This window comes from Diuraphis noxia, unplaced genomic scaffold, assembly GCF_037042655.1.
Source record: "Diuraphis noxia isolate RWA-SAM2 unplaced genomic scaffold, SU_Dnox_SAM2 contig0003, whole genome shotgun sequence".
Taxonomy (NCBI): domain Eukaryota; kingdom Metazoa; phylum Arthropoda; class Insecta; order Hemiptera; family Aphididae; genus Diuraphis; species Diuraphis noxia.
The window spans coordinates 48,308,420-48,325,409 of record NW_028301713.1 but is presented as its reverse complement, the minus strand read 5'-3'; the positions used below and the strand labels follow the sequence as shown (position 1 = coordinate 48,325,409).

The following is a 16,990-nucleotide window of genomic DNA, read 5'->3' as shown; positions in this document are numbered from 1 at the left end:
TTCTAAATTTTCAAAAAGAATTTTAACTTAAAGGTCTTCAAATCTCTTCTATACAGTTTGAGTGAGTGTTAATCTACATTTGTGTCACAAATATATCACTCATTGGAACGATTTAAGTACTTAAATTTCACGAAACAGTTTTTTAAATTTCAAAAATATTTTCTACATTGTAATGTACAAAGAACAATATATGTAAATATCAAACCTATCTAAACTATTCATGTTTAAGTGTAAAAAGTACCGATAAAAAAATTAATTAAAAATAGTAATATTGTTTTTTGTACTATAATCTCAGGCAGAAATACATAGACACTTGTTGATGGTCATTTCCACACAAATTTTAAATGTTTCTCAACTTTCAGAGAGAATTTAAGCACAAATGTCTTCAAATCTGCTCAATATAGTTTAAGTGAGTGTTAATTTACACTTCTGGCACAAATATTTCGCTAATATGAACGATTTATGTACTTAAATTTGACGAAACAGTCTTTTAAATTTCAAAAATATGTTCTACATTATAATGTACAAAGAAAATATATAGACACGTAAAATCTCGATGAACCTTACATGTTTTCAATGTACAATTTAACAATAAATAATTAATTTAAAATATATAATATTTTTTTCTGTTTTCTAACCTCAGGCAAACATAATACATCGCACTTGTTGATTGTCATTTCCACACAAATTTTAAATGTTTCTCAATTTTCAGGTAGAATTTTAGCATAAAGGACTTCAAATCTGATCTATATAGTTTAAGTGAGTTTTAATCTACATTTCAGGCACATATAATTCGCTAATTTGAACGATTTAAGTACTTAAATTTCGGGAAACAGTATTTTAAATATCAAAAATATTTTCTACATTACAATGTACAAAGAACAATATATGTAAATATCAAACCTAGTTAAACTATTCATTTTTAAGTGTAAAAAGTACCGATAAAAAAATTAATTAAAAATAGTAATATTTTTTTTTTGTACTATAATCTCAGGCAGACATACATCGACACTTGTTGATGGTCATTTCAACACAAATTTTAAATGTTTCTCAATTTTCAGGTAGAATTTTAGCACAATGGTCTTCAAATCTGCTCTATATAGTTTAAGTGAGTGTTAATTTACACTTCTGGCACAAATATTTCGCTAATATAAACGATTTATGTACTTAAATTTGACGAAACAGTTTTTTAAATTTCAAAAATATGTTCTACATTATAATGTACAAAGAAAATATATAGACACGTAAAATCTCGCTGAACCTTACTTGTTTTCAATGTACAACATACCAATTAATAATTAATTTAAAATATATAATAATTTTTTTTGCACTATAATCTCAGGCAGATATACATCAACACTTGTTGATGGTCATTTCCACACAAATTTTATATGTTTCGCAAGTTTCAGGTAGAATTTTAGCAGAAAGATCTTCAAAACTGCTGTATATAATTTAAGTGAGTGTAAACCTACACTTCTGGCACAAATATTTCGCTAATATGAACGATTTATGTACTTAAATTTGACGAAACACTTTTTTAAATTTCAAAAATATGTTCTACATTATAATGTACAAAGAAAATATATAGACACGTAAAATCTTGATGAACCTTACATGTTTTCAATGTACAATTTACCAATAAATAATTAGTTTAAAATTAATAATATTTTTTTTGTACTATAATCTCAGGCAGACATAATACATTGACAATTGCTGATGTTCATTTCCACACATTTTTTAAGTGTGTCTCAATTTTCAGGTAGAATATTAGCATAAAAGTTTTCAAATCTGATCTATATAGTTTAAGTGAGTGTTATTCTACATTTCAGGCACATATAATTCGCTAATTTGAACGATTTAAGTACTTAAATTTCGGGAAACAGTATTTTAAATATAAAAAATATTTTGTACATTACAATGTACAAAGAAAATATATAGACACGTAAAATCTCGCTGAACCTTACATGTTTTCAATGTACAATTTACCAATAAATAATTAATTTAAAATATATAATATTTTTTTCTGTTTTCTAACCTCAGGCAAACATAATACATCGCACTTGTTGATTGTCATTTCCACACAAATTTTAAATGTTTCTCAATTTTCAGGTAGAATTTGAGCATAAAGGTCTTCAAATCTGATCTATATAGTTTAAGTGAGTTTTAATCTACATTTCAGGCACATATAATTCGCTAATTTGAACGATTTAAGTACTTAAATTTCGGGAAACAGTATTTTAAATATCAAAAATATTTTCTACATTACAATGTACAAAGAACAATATATGTAAATATCAAACCTAGTTAAACTATTCATGTTTAAGTGTAAAAAGTACCGATAAAAAAATTAATTAAAAATAGTAATATTTTTTTTTGTACTATAATCTCAGGCAGACATACATCGACACTTGTTGATGGTCATTTTCACACAAATTTTAAATGTTTCTCAATTTTCTGGTAGAACTTTAGCAGAAAGGTCTTCAAAACTGCTGTATATAATTTAAGTGAGTGTAAACCTACATTTCTGGCCCAAATATTTCGTTAATATGAACGATTTATGTACTTAAATTTGACGAAACAGTTTTTTAAATTTCAAAAATATGTTCTACATTATAATGTACAAAGAAAATATATAGACACGTAAAATCTCGCTGAACCTTACATGTTTTCAATGTACAACATACCAATTAATAATTAATTTAAAATATATAATATTTTTTTCTGTTTTCTAACCTCAGGCAAACATAATACATCGCACTTGTTGATTGTCATTTTCACACAAATTTTAAATGTTTCTCAATTTTCTGGTAGAACTTTAGCAGAAAGGTCTTCAAAACTGCTGTATATAATTTAAGTGAGTGTAAACCTACATTTCTGGCCCAAATATTTCGTTAATATGAACGATTTATGTACTTAAATTTGACGAAACAGTTTTTTAAATTTCAAAAATATGTTCTACATTATAATGTACAAAGAAAATATATAGACACGTAAAATCTCGCTGAACCTTACATGTTTTCAATGTACAACATACCAATTAATAATTAATTTAAAATATATAATAATTTTTTTTGCACTATAATCTCAGGCAGATATACATCAACACTTGTTGATGGTCATTTCCACACAAATTTTATATGTTTCGCAAGTTTCAGGTAGAATTTTAGCAGAAAGATCTTCAAAACTGCTGTATATAATTTAAGTGAGTGTAAACCTACACTTCTGGCACAAATATTTCGCTAATATGAACGATTTATGTACTTAAATTTGACGAAACACTTTTTTAAATTTCAAAAATATGTTCTACATTATAATGTACAAAGAAAATATATAGACACGTAAAATCTTGATGAACCTTACATGTTTTCAATGTACAATTTACCAATAAATAATTAGTTTAAAATTAATAATATTTTTTTTGTACTATAATCTCAGGCAAACATAATACATCGCACTTGTTGATTGTCATTTCCACACATTTTTTAAATGTTTCTAAATTTTCAAAAAGAATTTTAACTTAAAGGTCTTCAAATCTCTTCTATACAGTTTGAGTGAGTGTTAATCTACATTTGTGTCACAAATATATCACTCATTGGAACGATTTAAGTACTTAAATTTCACGAAACAGTTTTTTAAATTTCAAAAATATTTTCTACATTGTAATGTACAAAGAACAATATATGTAAATATCAAACCTATCTAAACTATTCATGTTTAAGTGTAAAAAGTACCGATAAAAAAATTAATTAAAAATAGTAATATTGTTTTTTGTACTATAATCTCAGGCAGAAATACATAGACACTTGTTGATGGTCATTTCCACACAAATTTTAAATGTTTCTCAACTTTCAGAGAGAATTTAAGCACAAATGTCTTCAAATCTGCTCAATATAGTTTAAGTGAGTGTTAATTTACACTTCTGGCACAAATATTTCGCTAATATGAACGATTTATGTACTTAAATTTGACGAAACAGTCTTTTAAATTTCAAAAATATGTTCTACATTATAATGTACAAAGAAAATATATAGACACGTAAAATCTCGATGAACCTTACATGTTTTCAATGTACAATTTAACAATAAATAATTAATTTAAAATATATAATATTTTTTTCTGTTTTCTAACCTCAGGCAAACATAATACATCGCACTTGTTGATTGTCATTTCCACACAAATTTTAAATGTTTCTCAATTTTCAGGTAGAATTTTAGCATAAAGGACTTCAAATCTGATCTATATAGTTTAAGTGAGTTTTAATCTACATTTCAGGCACATATAATTCGCTAATTTGAACGATTTAAGTACTTAAATTTCGGGAAACAGTATTTTAAATATCAAAAATATTTTCTACATTACAATGTACAAAGAACAATATATGTAAATATCAAACCTAGTTAAACTATTCATTTTTAAGTGTAAAAAGTACCGATAAAAAAATTAATTAAAAATAGTAATATTTTTTTTTTGTACTATAATCTCAGGCAGACATACATCGACACTTGTTGATGGTCATTTCAACACAAATTTTAAATGTTTCTCAATTTTCAGGTAGAATTTTAGCACAATGGTCTTCAAATCTGCTCTATATAGTTTAAGTGAGTGTTAATTTACACTTCTGGCACAAATATTTCGCTAATATAAACGATTTATGTACTTAAATTTGACGAAACAATTTTTTTAAATTTCAAAAATATGTTCTACATTATAATGTACAAAGAAAATATATAGACACGTAAAATCTCGCTGAACCTTACATGTTTTCAATGTACATTTTACCAATAAATAATTAGTTTAAAATTTATAATATTTTTTTTGTACTATAATTTCAGGCAAACATAATACATCGCACTTGTTGATTGTCATTTCCACACATTTTTTAAATGTTTCTCAATTTTCAAAAAGAATTTTAACTTAAAGGTCTTCAAATCTGCTCTATACAGTTTGAGTGAGTGTTAATCTACATTTGTGTCACAAATATATCACTCATTGGAATGATTTAAGTACTTAAATTTCACGAAACAGTTTTTTAAATTTCAAAAATATTTTCTACATTGTAATGTACAAAGAACAATATATGTAAATATCAAACCTATCTCAACTATTCATGTTTAAGTGTAAAAAGTACCGATATAAATTAATTAAAAACAGTAATATTGTTTTTTGTACTATAATCTCAGGCAGACATACATAGACACTTGTTGATGGTCATTTCCACACAAATTTTAAATGTTTCTCAACTTTCAGGTAGAAATTTAGCACAAAGGTCTTCAAAACTGCTCTATATAGTTTAAGTGAGTGTTAATCTACATTTCAGGCACATATAATTCACTAATTTGAACGATTTAAGTACTTAAATTTCGGGAAACAGTATTTTAAATATCAAAAATATTTTGTACATTACAATGTACAAAGAAAATATATAGACACGTAAAATCTCGCTGAACCTTACATGTTTTCAATGTACAATTTACCAATAAATAATTAATTTAAAATATATAATATTTTTTTCTGTTTTCTAACCTCAGGCAAACATAATACATCGCACTTGTTGATTGTCATTTCCACACAAATTTTAAATGTTTCTCAATTTTCAGGTAGAATTTTAGCATAAAGGTCTTCAAATCTGATCTATATAGTTTAAGTGAGTTTTAATCTACATTTCAGGCACATATAATTCGCTAATTTGAACGATTTAAGTACTTAAATTTCGGGAAACAGTATTTTAAATATCAAAAATATTTTCTACATTACAATGTACAAAGAACAATATATGTAAATATCAAACCTAGTTAAACTATTCATGTTTAAGTGTAAAAAGTACCGATAAAAAAATTAATTAAAAATAGTAATATTTTTTTTTGTACTATAATCTCAGGCAGACATACATCGACACTTGTTGATGGTCATTTTCACACAAATTTTAAATGTTTCTCAATTTTCTGGTAGAACTTTAGCAGAAAGGTCTTCAAAACTGCTGTATATAATTTAAGTGAGTGTAAACCTACATTTCTGGCCCAAATATTTCGTTATTATGAACGATTTAAGTACTTAAATTTTGAGAGTCAGTATTTTAAATTTAAAAAATATTTCCTACATTACAATGTACAAAGAATATATATAGACGCGTGAAAGCTCGCTGAACCTTACATGTTTTCAATGTACAACATACCAATAAATAATTAATTTAAAAATAGTAATACTTATTTTTGTACTATAATCTCAGGCAGACAAAATACATTGCACTTGTTGATGGTTATTTCCACACATTTTTTAAATGTGTCTCAATTTTCAGGTAGAATTTTAGCATAAAGGTCTTCAAATCTGCTCTATATAGTTTAAGTGAGTGTTAATCAATGTACAGCATACCAATAAATAATTAATTTAAAATATATAATATTTTTTTTTGTACTATAATCTCAGGCAGACATAATACATCGCATTTGTTGATTGTCATTTCCACATAAATTTTAAATGTTTCTGAATTTTCAGGTAGAATTTTAGCTGAATGTTCTTCAAAACTGCTCTATATAGTTTAAGTGAGTGTTAATCTACATTTCTGGCACAAATATATTGATCATTTGAACGATTTAAGTACTTAAATTTCACGAAACAGTTTTTTAAATTTCAAAAATATTTTCTACATTATAATGTACAAGAACAATATATTTAAATATCAAACCTATCTCAACTATTCTTGTTTCCAGTGCACAAAGTATCGATAAAAAAATTAATTAAAAATAGTATTATTTATTTTTGTACTATAATCTCAGGCAGACATACATAGACACTTGTTGATGGTCATTTCCACACAAATTTTAAATGTTTCTCAATTTTCAGGTAGAATTTTAGCATAAAGGACTTCAAATCTGCTGTATATAGTTTGAGTGAGTGTTAATCTACATTTCTGGCACAAATATTTCGTTAATATGAACGATTTAAGTACTTAAATTTCACGAAACAGTTTTTTAAATTTCAAAAATATTTTCTACATTATAATGTACAAGAACAATATATTTAAATATCAAACCTAACTGCACTATTCTTGTTTCCACTGTACAAAGTACCGATAAAAAAATTAATTTAAAATATATAATATTTTTTTTTTGTACTATAATCTCAGGCAGACATAATACATCGCACTTGTTGTTTGTCATTTCCACACAAATTCTAAATGTTTCTCAATTTTCAGGTTGAATTTTCGCAGAAAGGTCTTTAAAACTGCTCTATATAGTTTAAGTGAGTGTTAATCTACATTTCTGGCACAAATATATCGATCATTTGAACGATTTATGTACTTAAATTTCACGAAACACTATTTTAAATTTCAAAAATATTTTCTATAATACAATGTACAAAGAAAATATATAGACACGTGAAATATATTTAATTATTATAAATTATTATTAATATATTTAATATATTTTTTATTCTTTCTTGTAAAACTAAAATATAAAATATAGGAGAGTTGAATTAGATATATAAGTATATATTCCTCAAGATTTTTAAAAGTAGAGTAGAACAAATTTCAAATTTACCAATTTTCTTGGATTAATTCCAATTAAGATAACTACATGACTCCTATATTATTATAAATAACGAAAAGTACATTACAACCTGCTTATTATGGTACTATGCTACAGTAATAGTTATAACTGCAATATACAGCGTGTAGATATAAGTACCTACCTTCATATGTGTTACAGCTTTTCATTGAAATATAAGCTACCTTCTAATCTTAAAGAGTATTTAAATAATTTGTCAATAAACTTGTAGAAACACACGATTACGAAATATTGTGTGAACACGTAGGTATAAGTATTAAAAAATGCATTAATTGTGATTTCAACTTTTAAATTATTTCACAGTATTAGGTATATTATAGGTGTTTAATCATCAAACATGACAAGTGATACAATATAATTAACATTTCAGTTGTAAGTTTTTTGATTATTATAAACTATCATAATATTAAAAGAAAAATTTACAATACGATTTTTTTTGCTTAAATCGATTTTTCTAAAAGACAAATTCAACATAAAATAGTAAATTTATAATAAATATGATTATGTAAATAGCCGACAATAGGTATGCATATAATATTATAATATTCCATAGAAATTGTGCATTAAGTTAACCTCGTTATATTTGAACGGCAGATGAGTTGGGGTTTTCGTTAACTTGCTAAAAATTTATTTTAAATTTATTTAAATAGTAATTAAATATAATTTAAATATTTCTAATAAGTATTCAAATACAAATATAAATATATAAACGTACAAATATTTTTTAAATACTTACCTATAGATTAGTTGTCTATAAGGGAGCTCTTCAGGACTGAAATTATTTTTCTATTGTGTGCGAATTTAGTTGTATTCATAGGTATTATATACATTATACATAATTTTATGTGATGAATAAGTAAAAATATTTTACTATCCAGTGGAGAACTGAAGACATTCATATCTGTAGAATTTACCATAAAATGATATTTTAAATTATTTTAGTATTTATAGTATTTATGAATATATAAAATAACAAATGAAGCATTTAAAATATTTTTTAATTTACAGCTATTTTTTTAAAACATATTTTAAATACATAAAATCTTTTAAATGTAGGTACTTATTACATATACCTATATGGTCATAGAGGTATAGGTGCGTATAATATCGTCGCCTTGTTGGCCTGCTATGAACAACGTCGGCTGATTATGTATTATGCCCGCACCGAATAGCAATGCCGTATATCATGTACTATATTATCATCAACACATTACAATATTATTATATGGTTCGAGTTTCATTAAAATATCGAAACCACCATTGCCGCTACCGTAATAATTAGCTTTGAGATTATTATTACTATTATTATTTCATACATATATTATACATTAAAATAGTATGTACTTGCTCTCTGGCCCCTGTCGCAATCTATAATTTCCCTTTCCACTGTAATTCTTAATGTATTCCATATGATATGTTTTTCCTTCCGCCCAACTATAGCTACAGTAACTCTCTCTCTCACTCCCTCTCTTTCTGTTTTCTATTTTGTGGTTTCACTGCAGAAACGGGTGCATTCTGGAAAGTGTTTCCGTTATTTTTTTTATCTCGTTTACGCTGTTCACGAGTGTCACTCTTCCAGGCGCCACTTAACATTTTCCCTGCTGAGTTTTACTGCTCCCGAAGATGGAGTAGTACGACGCCGTTTTCTATTCCCGTGGCGTGCGGTGGCGCTGGCGGGTCATTTCGTGAGGTAACATAAAATTATAAACATTATAATATTAATATAAAAACATAATTCAAATGACCAGTATGTTCCAAATTCGTTTTAAAGAAGAAATATTTTATACGTGAGGTGAACAGAAATTGTTGCTACAGAACTAGTGTATAGGTATATATAGGTATCGTACGATTCGTATTTTTAATGCGAAACTGTCACTCCCCACACAGCAATTTCGTTACACAAGCTACAGGCCTAACATCGTGTGTGATGATCATTTTTAACCACTAAATACCTTTTTACTTCATACCCTTGTCTTATACAATGATTTATTATTTTTATATTAATTGTGTATTATTAACTGCCTATCAGATGCTTATTCGGTACCAACCTAATAAGTAATAACAGTCTTAATTTCCACCTTTATTATTTAATCAGCGGTACATTTGTAGCAGATATCATGTATATCTTAAGTTATTATTATTAAGATCATCATAATCTTGACATATAATAGTAAAATAGTGTTTACATACCAACGTTTAGGTATCGCTTATGATACAGCTGTCCACCTTTTTTATTTTTATAGTGTTATAACGATAGTTTTTTTTAAATAAGTGTTTGGATTTTTGGAGTTGTACAAATTGCCAAATTCTAGAGAATAATTCAAATTCGAGAAGCATAAGTAATAAAAGCACAAAATTCATTTCATACATCAAGGTATTAAATAATGTAATTTTTATTTTACATTTTTTGGTATTTTTAAGACATAATTTCATTTTTAGACATTTTTAGTGCATTTTTATGTTTTTTTTTAAAGTCATTTTATATAGGAATGGATAAAATTCGATAAAAATTTAGTAAATTTATTCTAAAAAAATTTAAATAAATATTTATTATGTTTTTACAGATCAAATTAACCCTGACTCCAGACGAAATTATGGTTGACACGTATATGAAATGACATGAAATGACACACGTATGTACACACATACAAGTTACAACATATTACATACAATTAGGTAAAGATAAGCTATTTATATAAATTTTAATTTTGTATTATACTGTTGAATTAACTTAATGTGTTTTTTATAAGTTTTAAGTTCAACGTTGTGTTTTCAAGGCATTTTTTAGACATTTTTCTTATTTTTTATGACATTAAAGTCCGTTCCCTTTTAATTACCCACATTAAAATTTTTTTTTTGTTCAACCACCAGCATCTATCTATTATAATCATAAATTTTCCCTAATTTGAGTAATTCCTTTCACTTTTCACTTAAGTATAACGTAAAACTCCATTATGCTCAATCCACCAAGGTCTCGTGGTTTGTAACTTTGCCTGTTATGGCGGATTGGCCACAAGACATGCGTGCTTGAAGGGCACATAAGGCAAGGTAGTTCAAGGAGTGTAAAAGATTAAACAGTACCAACTAATATTAGAATTACTAGAGGCTTGGTGGTATTAGGAAAAAATCAACGGCTTTAGAACCTAGTTAGATTTGTGAATAGAAAGTACGTACATGTGTATCGTTCCAGAAAAACGCAAGAGTAAGTATAAAGCTTAACTACTTTCATTAAATATTTTTAACTCTTGATATGGAGTTTTAGGCTTTAGCTTAGTTCAATCTTAACTCACGTGTCTTTTACATTTTTTATCTCAACGGGGTGATAAATATATTTAGGTGTTACAGCATTTTATTTTTGTATACGGCGAAAAATCAATAAAGTTTAAGTAGTTCCACTATTTTTTAATATATTCGCTGTGCACAGTCTAGAAAGTTTGGAAACTCGTGTTTGTAAAGGTATCAGCTATCAAAATAAATATTATGATCATGCGATTATTAAAGATGAATTTAGTTTTGAAGAAGATGGTGGTATAATGCTATATCGACCATATTTGAGGTGTTCATTATAGAAGCCTATATCCCATGCAGCAAGTGTGGGTGTGTGTGAGTTTATTTATTACAAATTATCATTAGTGTGTGCAACTTCAAGAGAGGTGGGGTAATCTGTGCGTTTATTTCATGCTTTCGCCTTCCACACGCACATAATATACAAACTCAGTCATGCTACTGAACATGTGATATTTTACATCAAATTGTGTAATTGTTTATTATTGTTTCAATCGATTGAACGATTCACTAATAAATTGTAATAGGAGTTTAGATTCGTTATTGCATAATTGAAATAAAATCTATCGATTTTGTATAGAGGAATAGCCAATAGGAAATTGATAGATATTTGATAGTATTTAGCATAATATGATGAATTGGTATTGAAGTTTTATCAGAATAGGCCCACTCATATTGTTGTCAAAACATCCTAAAATGGATATCCTATTCATTGTGTGTTAATGATTAATTAAATATACAATGCATGATTTTCCACTGTTGTTGCATTTAAATAATATAATTTTCTTTGTTATCATTAAACGGTTTAAAGTCAGTAGTTTACCACCATATCATTTGATCGATCATTAAAAATATATAATATGCTTACTGATATTTTATATAAATTTCTATACAGGGTGATTCTTTTAAGTGGGTACACTAATTATCTCGAAAAGTATTTATTTTCTTCAAAATATTTTTTTACATAGTTTCAACATGTAAAAAAACCAACGTTTTTATTAAAAAATTATATTTTTTATCCTCATCATTTTTTAACTTTTTAACTTTTTTGAAAGACAACATAGAGTTTTAATTTCATATTCCAAAGCATAATATTTTTCTAAGTATTTTGATTCATAATAATCGAATTTAGGACGAGTAGTTTATGAGTTATATGTATTTCAAGTTTAGACAAGCGAAGTAGTGGACAAACATTTTGCGGTGTAATCCCTTACTAGTACACTCTGCCAATCAAAACTTTAAATACTTATAACTCAAAAACTACTAGCCCTAAATTCGATTTTTATGAATCAAAATACTTAGAAAAATATTCTACTTTGGAATATGAAATTAAAACTCTATGTTGTCTTTCAAAAAAGTTAAAAAATTAAAAAATGATAAGGATAAAAAATATTTAAAAATAAAATTTTATAATAAAAACGTTGGTTTTTTAACAACTTGAAGCCATGTAATAAATATTTTGAAAAAAGTAAATACTTTTCGAGATAATTAGTGTACCCATTTAAAAGAATCATCCTGTATACACAATACAAATATGTAACGTATATAATATAATAAAATTAAACATTAAGCAATATGATTTTTTTTTCAGAACCAATACGGTATACCTACTGTATTCACTATACACTATACAATATACATGTATAGATGTGAATTATAAAGTGACAAACTTTAACCTAATATGGTCAACACTCTCCACGACAACATTCTATTGAGTTTTTTTTCAAAATTAACAAGCTCGAAATGAATTTTGAAATTTTTTCATCTACACTAAGTCAATTATCTAGCCTCAAGGTTTTCAACATAGCTAAACCTTCCAAAAACTTAAAAAAAAAATCAAACATGCTTAATTTTATTAGTCCATAAATATTTTGTATGTCTAGAAGATTTTACTCATGTCGTGTTTGATACGGCTGAAGTTTTGCCTTATTGTATTGCTGCCGTTCAAAAGTTCACTAGGTATTACAAATTTACAAATAAGACATCACAAAAATTTAGAACTTTTATAGAAAAATACATTGAAGTAGGTACTACATAACGCGATGACGGCTTAGCTAACAAGGAGAACAAGCAACGTTGCTCAAATCCTTATATTGTATAATCACAGTTCATAGTCATGATAGACTTTAAGACCAAATATCCCGTTAACTTGTGGAAAGATCATGGGTTCTACACAGATGATTATATTAAACTAATCAATAGCCATTGGTTAAAATTCATGCCTCCCAATCCAACTTCGCACTACGTTCTCGGACTTCTATACACCATCATCATGGTATTTGGATGCACCGGAAACTCTCTGGTGATTTTCATGTACTTTAAGTAAGTATATATTTTTTATATCACAGTAATATCATATTATCAAGTGAGGTAGGATTGTATGAATACCTATTATCAATCAGATGCCACATCTATGACCTACGTATACTTTAATTTTCATTCTACTCAAGTTGTAAGGACTACATTTTATTTTTACCACAAAAAACTTGTGAACTTTTATATAGATAATACTGTTTTGTGCTCGTTTTCCATAGTAATTAAACTTTTGAAATTTATTCCAATTATTCCAATACATTACAGACAAAAACACAATAATCAAATGATATCATTAATTTAAAAAAGAACAGATGTAACTATAGGTATCTAACCTACCTAATAATTTAATAATTCAAAAAATTATACTTTGGCGTTTGACTAGATAGTTATAACTTTTGTAGTATTTATACATTACAATTTATGATTAATTAGGTAATAAGAAGTATTGATTATTTCATCAATATTGTGTATATATCATACTAAAATACATGTAGCACTATTACTCACACTTAAAATAAAAATAAAAATGTATCCAATTATGACTTAACAACTACCTATCACATGTGATAACAATTTTATAAGCAAGTATAAATAATTGTGAATTTATGTGTCAACAATTTTTCAGATGCAAATCTTTACAAACGCCTGCGAACATATTAATAATAAACTTAGCTGTTAGCGATTTTATCATGTTAGCAAAAGCCTCGGTATTCATTTACAACAGTTATTACCTTGGCCCTGCGCTAGGGAAATTGGGTATGAAATTTTACATTATTATATGACATTTACAACAATTTGGCGGTACTTTAATAATATTTTACGTCAACTTATAGGATGTCAGTTATGTGGATTTCTTGGTGGCTTGACTGGAACCGTGTCCATTATGACGTTGGCAGCCATATCCCTGGATCGGTATTACGTTATAGTGTGCCCTTTGAAAGCAGCCGTGAAAACCACTAAGCAAAGGGCCAAGATGTGGATAGGTCTGATATGGATTTATGGATTTTCGTTCTCCATCGTTCCGGTACTAGATTTGGGGTACAGCCAGTACGTGTCGGAAGGTTATCTGACTAGCTGCAGCTTCGACTACCTGTCAGACGACGACCGAGACAAGAGGTTTATCCTAGTATTCTTTACGGCTGCGTGGTGCATACCGTTCACAATAATATTGTATTGTTACGTGAATATACTGATGACGGTGTGGATGACCAGTGAAATAGTCACCAGCAGGGTTGGTCAACAAGAGGAGAAGAGGAAAACAGATATACGACTGGGGTACATGGTGATCGGAGCTCTGGCGCTGTGGTTTGTATCGTGGACGCCATACGCCGTGGTTGCACTCCTAGGCGTATTCGACCTGAAGGATTACATCTCACCGTTGAGCTCAATGATCCCGGCGTTGTTTTGTAAAGTTTCTAGCTGCACGGACCCGTGGTTTTATGCTATCACGCACCCGAGATTCAAAAAGGAACTGATGAAGCTTCTGACGAAGAGCAAGACCAGAAAGCTGGTCAGGAACTATGGTATAAAGAAGGGATGGGTCGGGTCACATTTGAACAAAGATTCTAATGTTGGCTTCGAGAACCGTCTGAAAACCGAATACAATAAGGAAGCAAATAAAACGATCGAATCCGATATCAACAGCGTGCAATGCCAGGGATCCACTTCCGGTCGCAAGACTGAATCAACCAAACAGCCGGAAACCAAGTTCCCTGCAAGTGCCAGCCAAGAGAGTGTCAAGTACATGCTTCCCAGCTAATACAACATACAAATATACAATAAAAACTGCCAAAGAGGCACGAGGTCATGATGCATAAATAAATCATTGAGGAACTAAATACTGGAAATTTTTCAAGCTGGTCTAATTCAAAATAGCGAGAATAAAAAGTGCGAATTCCAAAGCAAAAAAATTAAAGTTTCCTATAAAAATACACTCATATAATTATTTACATTTACTAGCGGAAGAGTTGAGTTGTGATATTATCTATTTTAATATTTTAATTATCTTTAAAAAATTAAATATCATATAGGCAAGGCTGGGCAAGTTAACTAATTATTTTAACTCGTTAAGTTAAGTTAATACAGAAAAATGTAAGTTAAGTTAAAAGTTAGTTTTCTTATTTATTTAACTCGTTAAAAGTTAATTTGAAAAAAAAGTAACTTAGCTTAGTTAAAAATAAGTTAATTTTCTTTTTTCATGTACAATAAATTATCATACATTTTTATCAAAGCTTAACAAATAACACAATATTATGGAAGTCTAACTATTTTCAATGAACATATGTAATTGTATTAATTACAGTAGGTACTTGATAAGTACTACTTACATACTTCAATCAATTATAAAATCTAATAAAACAAATAAATTATTTCAATGTATTTTTTTTACCTACACGTTTTCCAAAATGATGGCTTAACTTAAAAATTTTATTTTATTTATTCATTACCAATTTATAAATATAAAGTAATATTAATAATAATCGACCTACTGTGTGGCTAGTTTGTTCATTTATTTATAGTACCTAAATACATTATACCATTGGGTTTGAATTTAATTATTTGCTCTGCAGGCCAAGTTATCCATGTACTTGTAATTTATGTGAAATTAAATATAACAACTATTAAATTAGTGAGAGTATATATTGTCTCTGTATACAAGAAAATTAAATAATATGTTTTTCTTTTCTCAAAATAATGATTACCCCTATTATGGTCCTATAACATTTTTGTTTTATAATATATATATATATATATATATATAATACACATATTTTCTGCGAATAAGCAGAATAAAATAAAATATTATTATCTAATACTATTATTATTACTCGTAAATCGTTTCCCAAATTTAGATAGTATATTGAAATTTCAAATATAGAAATAATGCAAAACACTCCCATTCATATCGTAAAGTATTTGGTTATTCCCACATTATTTTTATATATATAATATACATATATATATATATATATATATATATATAATACCATTGATTATAAATACTAGTATTTATAATCAATGATAATACCAATAAGTTATAAAAATCAAAATATAATTTTAAATATATGAAATTTATATTAGGACAAATTAATAAATTAACTCGTTAAGTTAGAAGTTGTTTAAAAAAAAAAAGAAACTCGTTAAGCTGGATGTTACTTTTGAAAATAAAAGTAACTCGTTAAATAACTTAACTTTAACTTTTTAACTCGTTAATGCCCAGCCTTGCATATAGGTGTATTTTAATTTTTAATAGATATTACATTAGGTATATATTATATAATAATTTTGTAACACATGTTTATTGTATAGTGTATACATTGAAAGCTAAGTTATGCCATTTTTAGGAAATGTTAATTATTATTTAACTAATAACTATCATATAATATTTTAAATATCTTTGCACGCAATCTTTATAATTTTTCTGTGTCCGCTCACCAGCAAAATATTTTTATCTTTTTGTTTATTCCAATTTTTATTATGACTATCGGCACAGCTTATGGTATGTGATTACCTCACACATTACTTTTATTACCTATAATTATTTATCATTCATATATTATATACTTAAATATTCCTACTTCCTAGTGAACTATTTCACATTATAATATCATCACATATGTATTTCACCTTTAAAATTTTTGTAACTGCTATAGATATGCTCTGGATTTCGCGGTTACTAATAATTAATGAGTTTCACTATTTTTAATCATCATCCAACCCTGTTCCACATGTAGATCTCACCGTTTCTTAAAACACCAGTTCTCGATCTTTTTTATATTGCAACCTTCTTATATTGTGTAATATAAATAGTATAATATCACCAA

The 16,990-nt window shown here is 27.1% G+C and overlaps 1 protein-coding gene across 7 annotated transcripts in view; it reads left to right on the top strand.

Moving 5' to 3' along the window:
• The window catches only part of LOC107170532 (opsin, ultraviolet-sensitive-like), a 37,682-nt gene extending 21,717 nt beyond the window's left edge, over positions 1-15,965 (top strand). Inside the window, exons 1-6 of one of the 7 annotated variants that reach the window (XM_089222864.1) lie at positions 9,062-9,255; positions 9,838-9,939; positions 10,130-10,198; positions 12,442-13,172; positions 13,792-13,922; positions 14,000-15,965. In XM_089222864.1, coding sequence (XP_089078990.1) covers positions 12,967-13,172; positions 13,792-13,922; positions 14,000-14,925 — 1,263 coding nt within the window. In that variant the 5' untranslated portion in view covers positions 9,062-9,255; positions 9,838-9,939; positions 10,130-10,198; positions 12,442-12,966 and the 3' untranslated portion in view covers positions 14,926-15,965. Of the gene's footprint in view, positions 1-7,833; positions 7,938-9,061; positions 9,256-9,837; positions 9,940-10,129; positions 10,242-10,286; positions 10,768-12,441; positions 13,173-13,791; positions 13,923-13,999 lie in introns of those variants that run through there. The other 6 variants (XM_089222861.1, XM_089222862.1, XM_015520669.2 and 3 more) reach the window with 6 other exon arrangements.
• Positions 15,966-16,990: the final 1,025 nt, after the last annotated feature.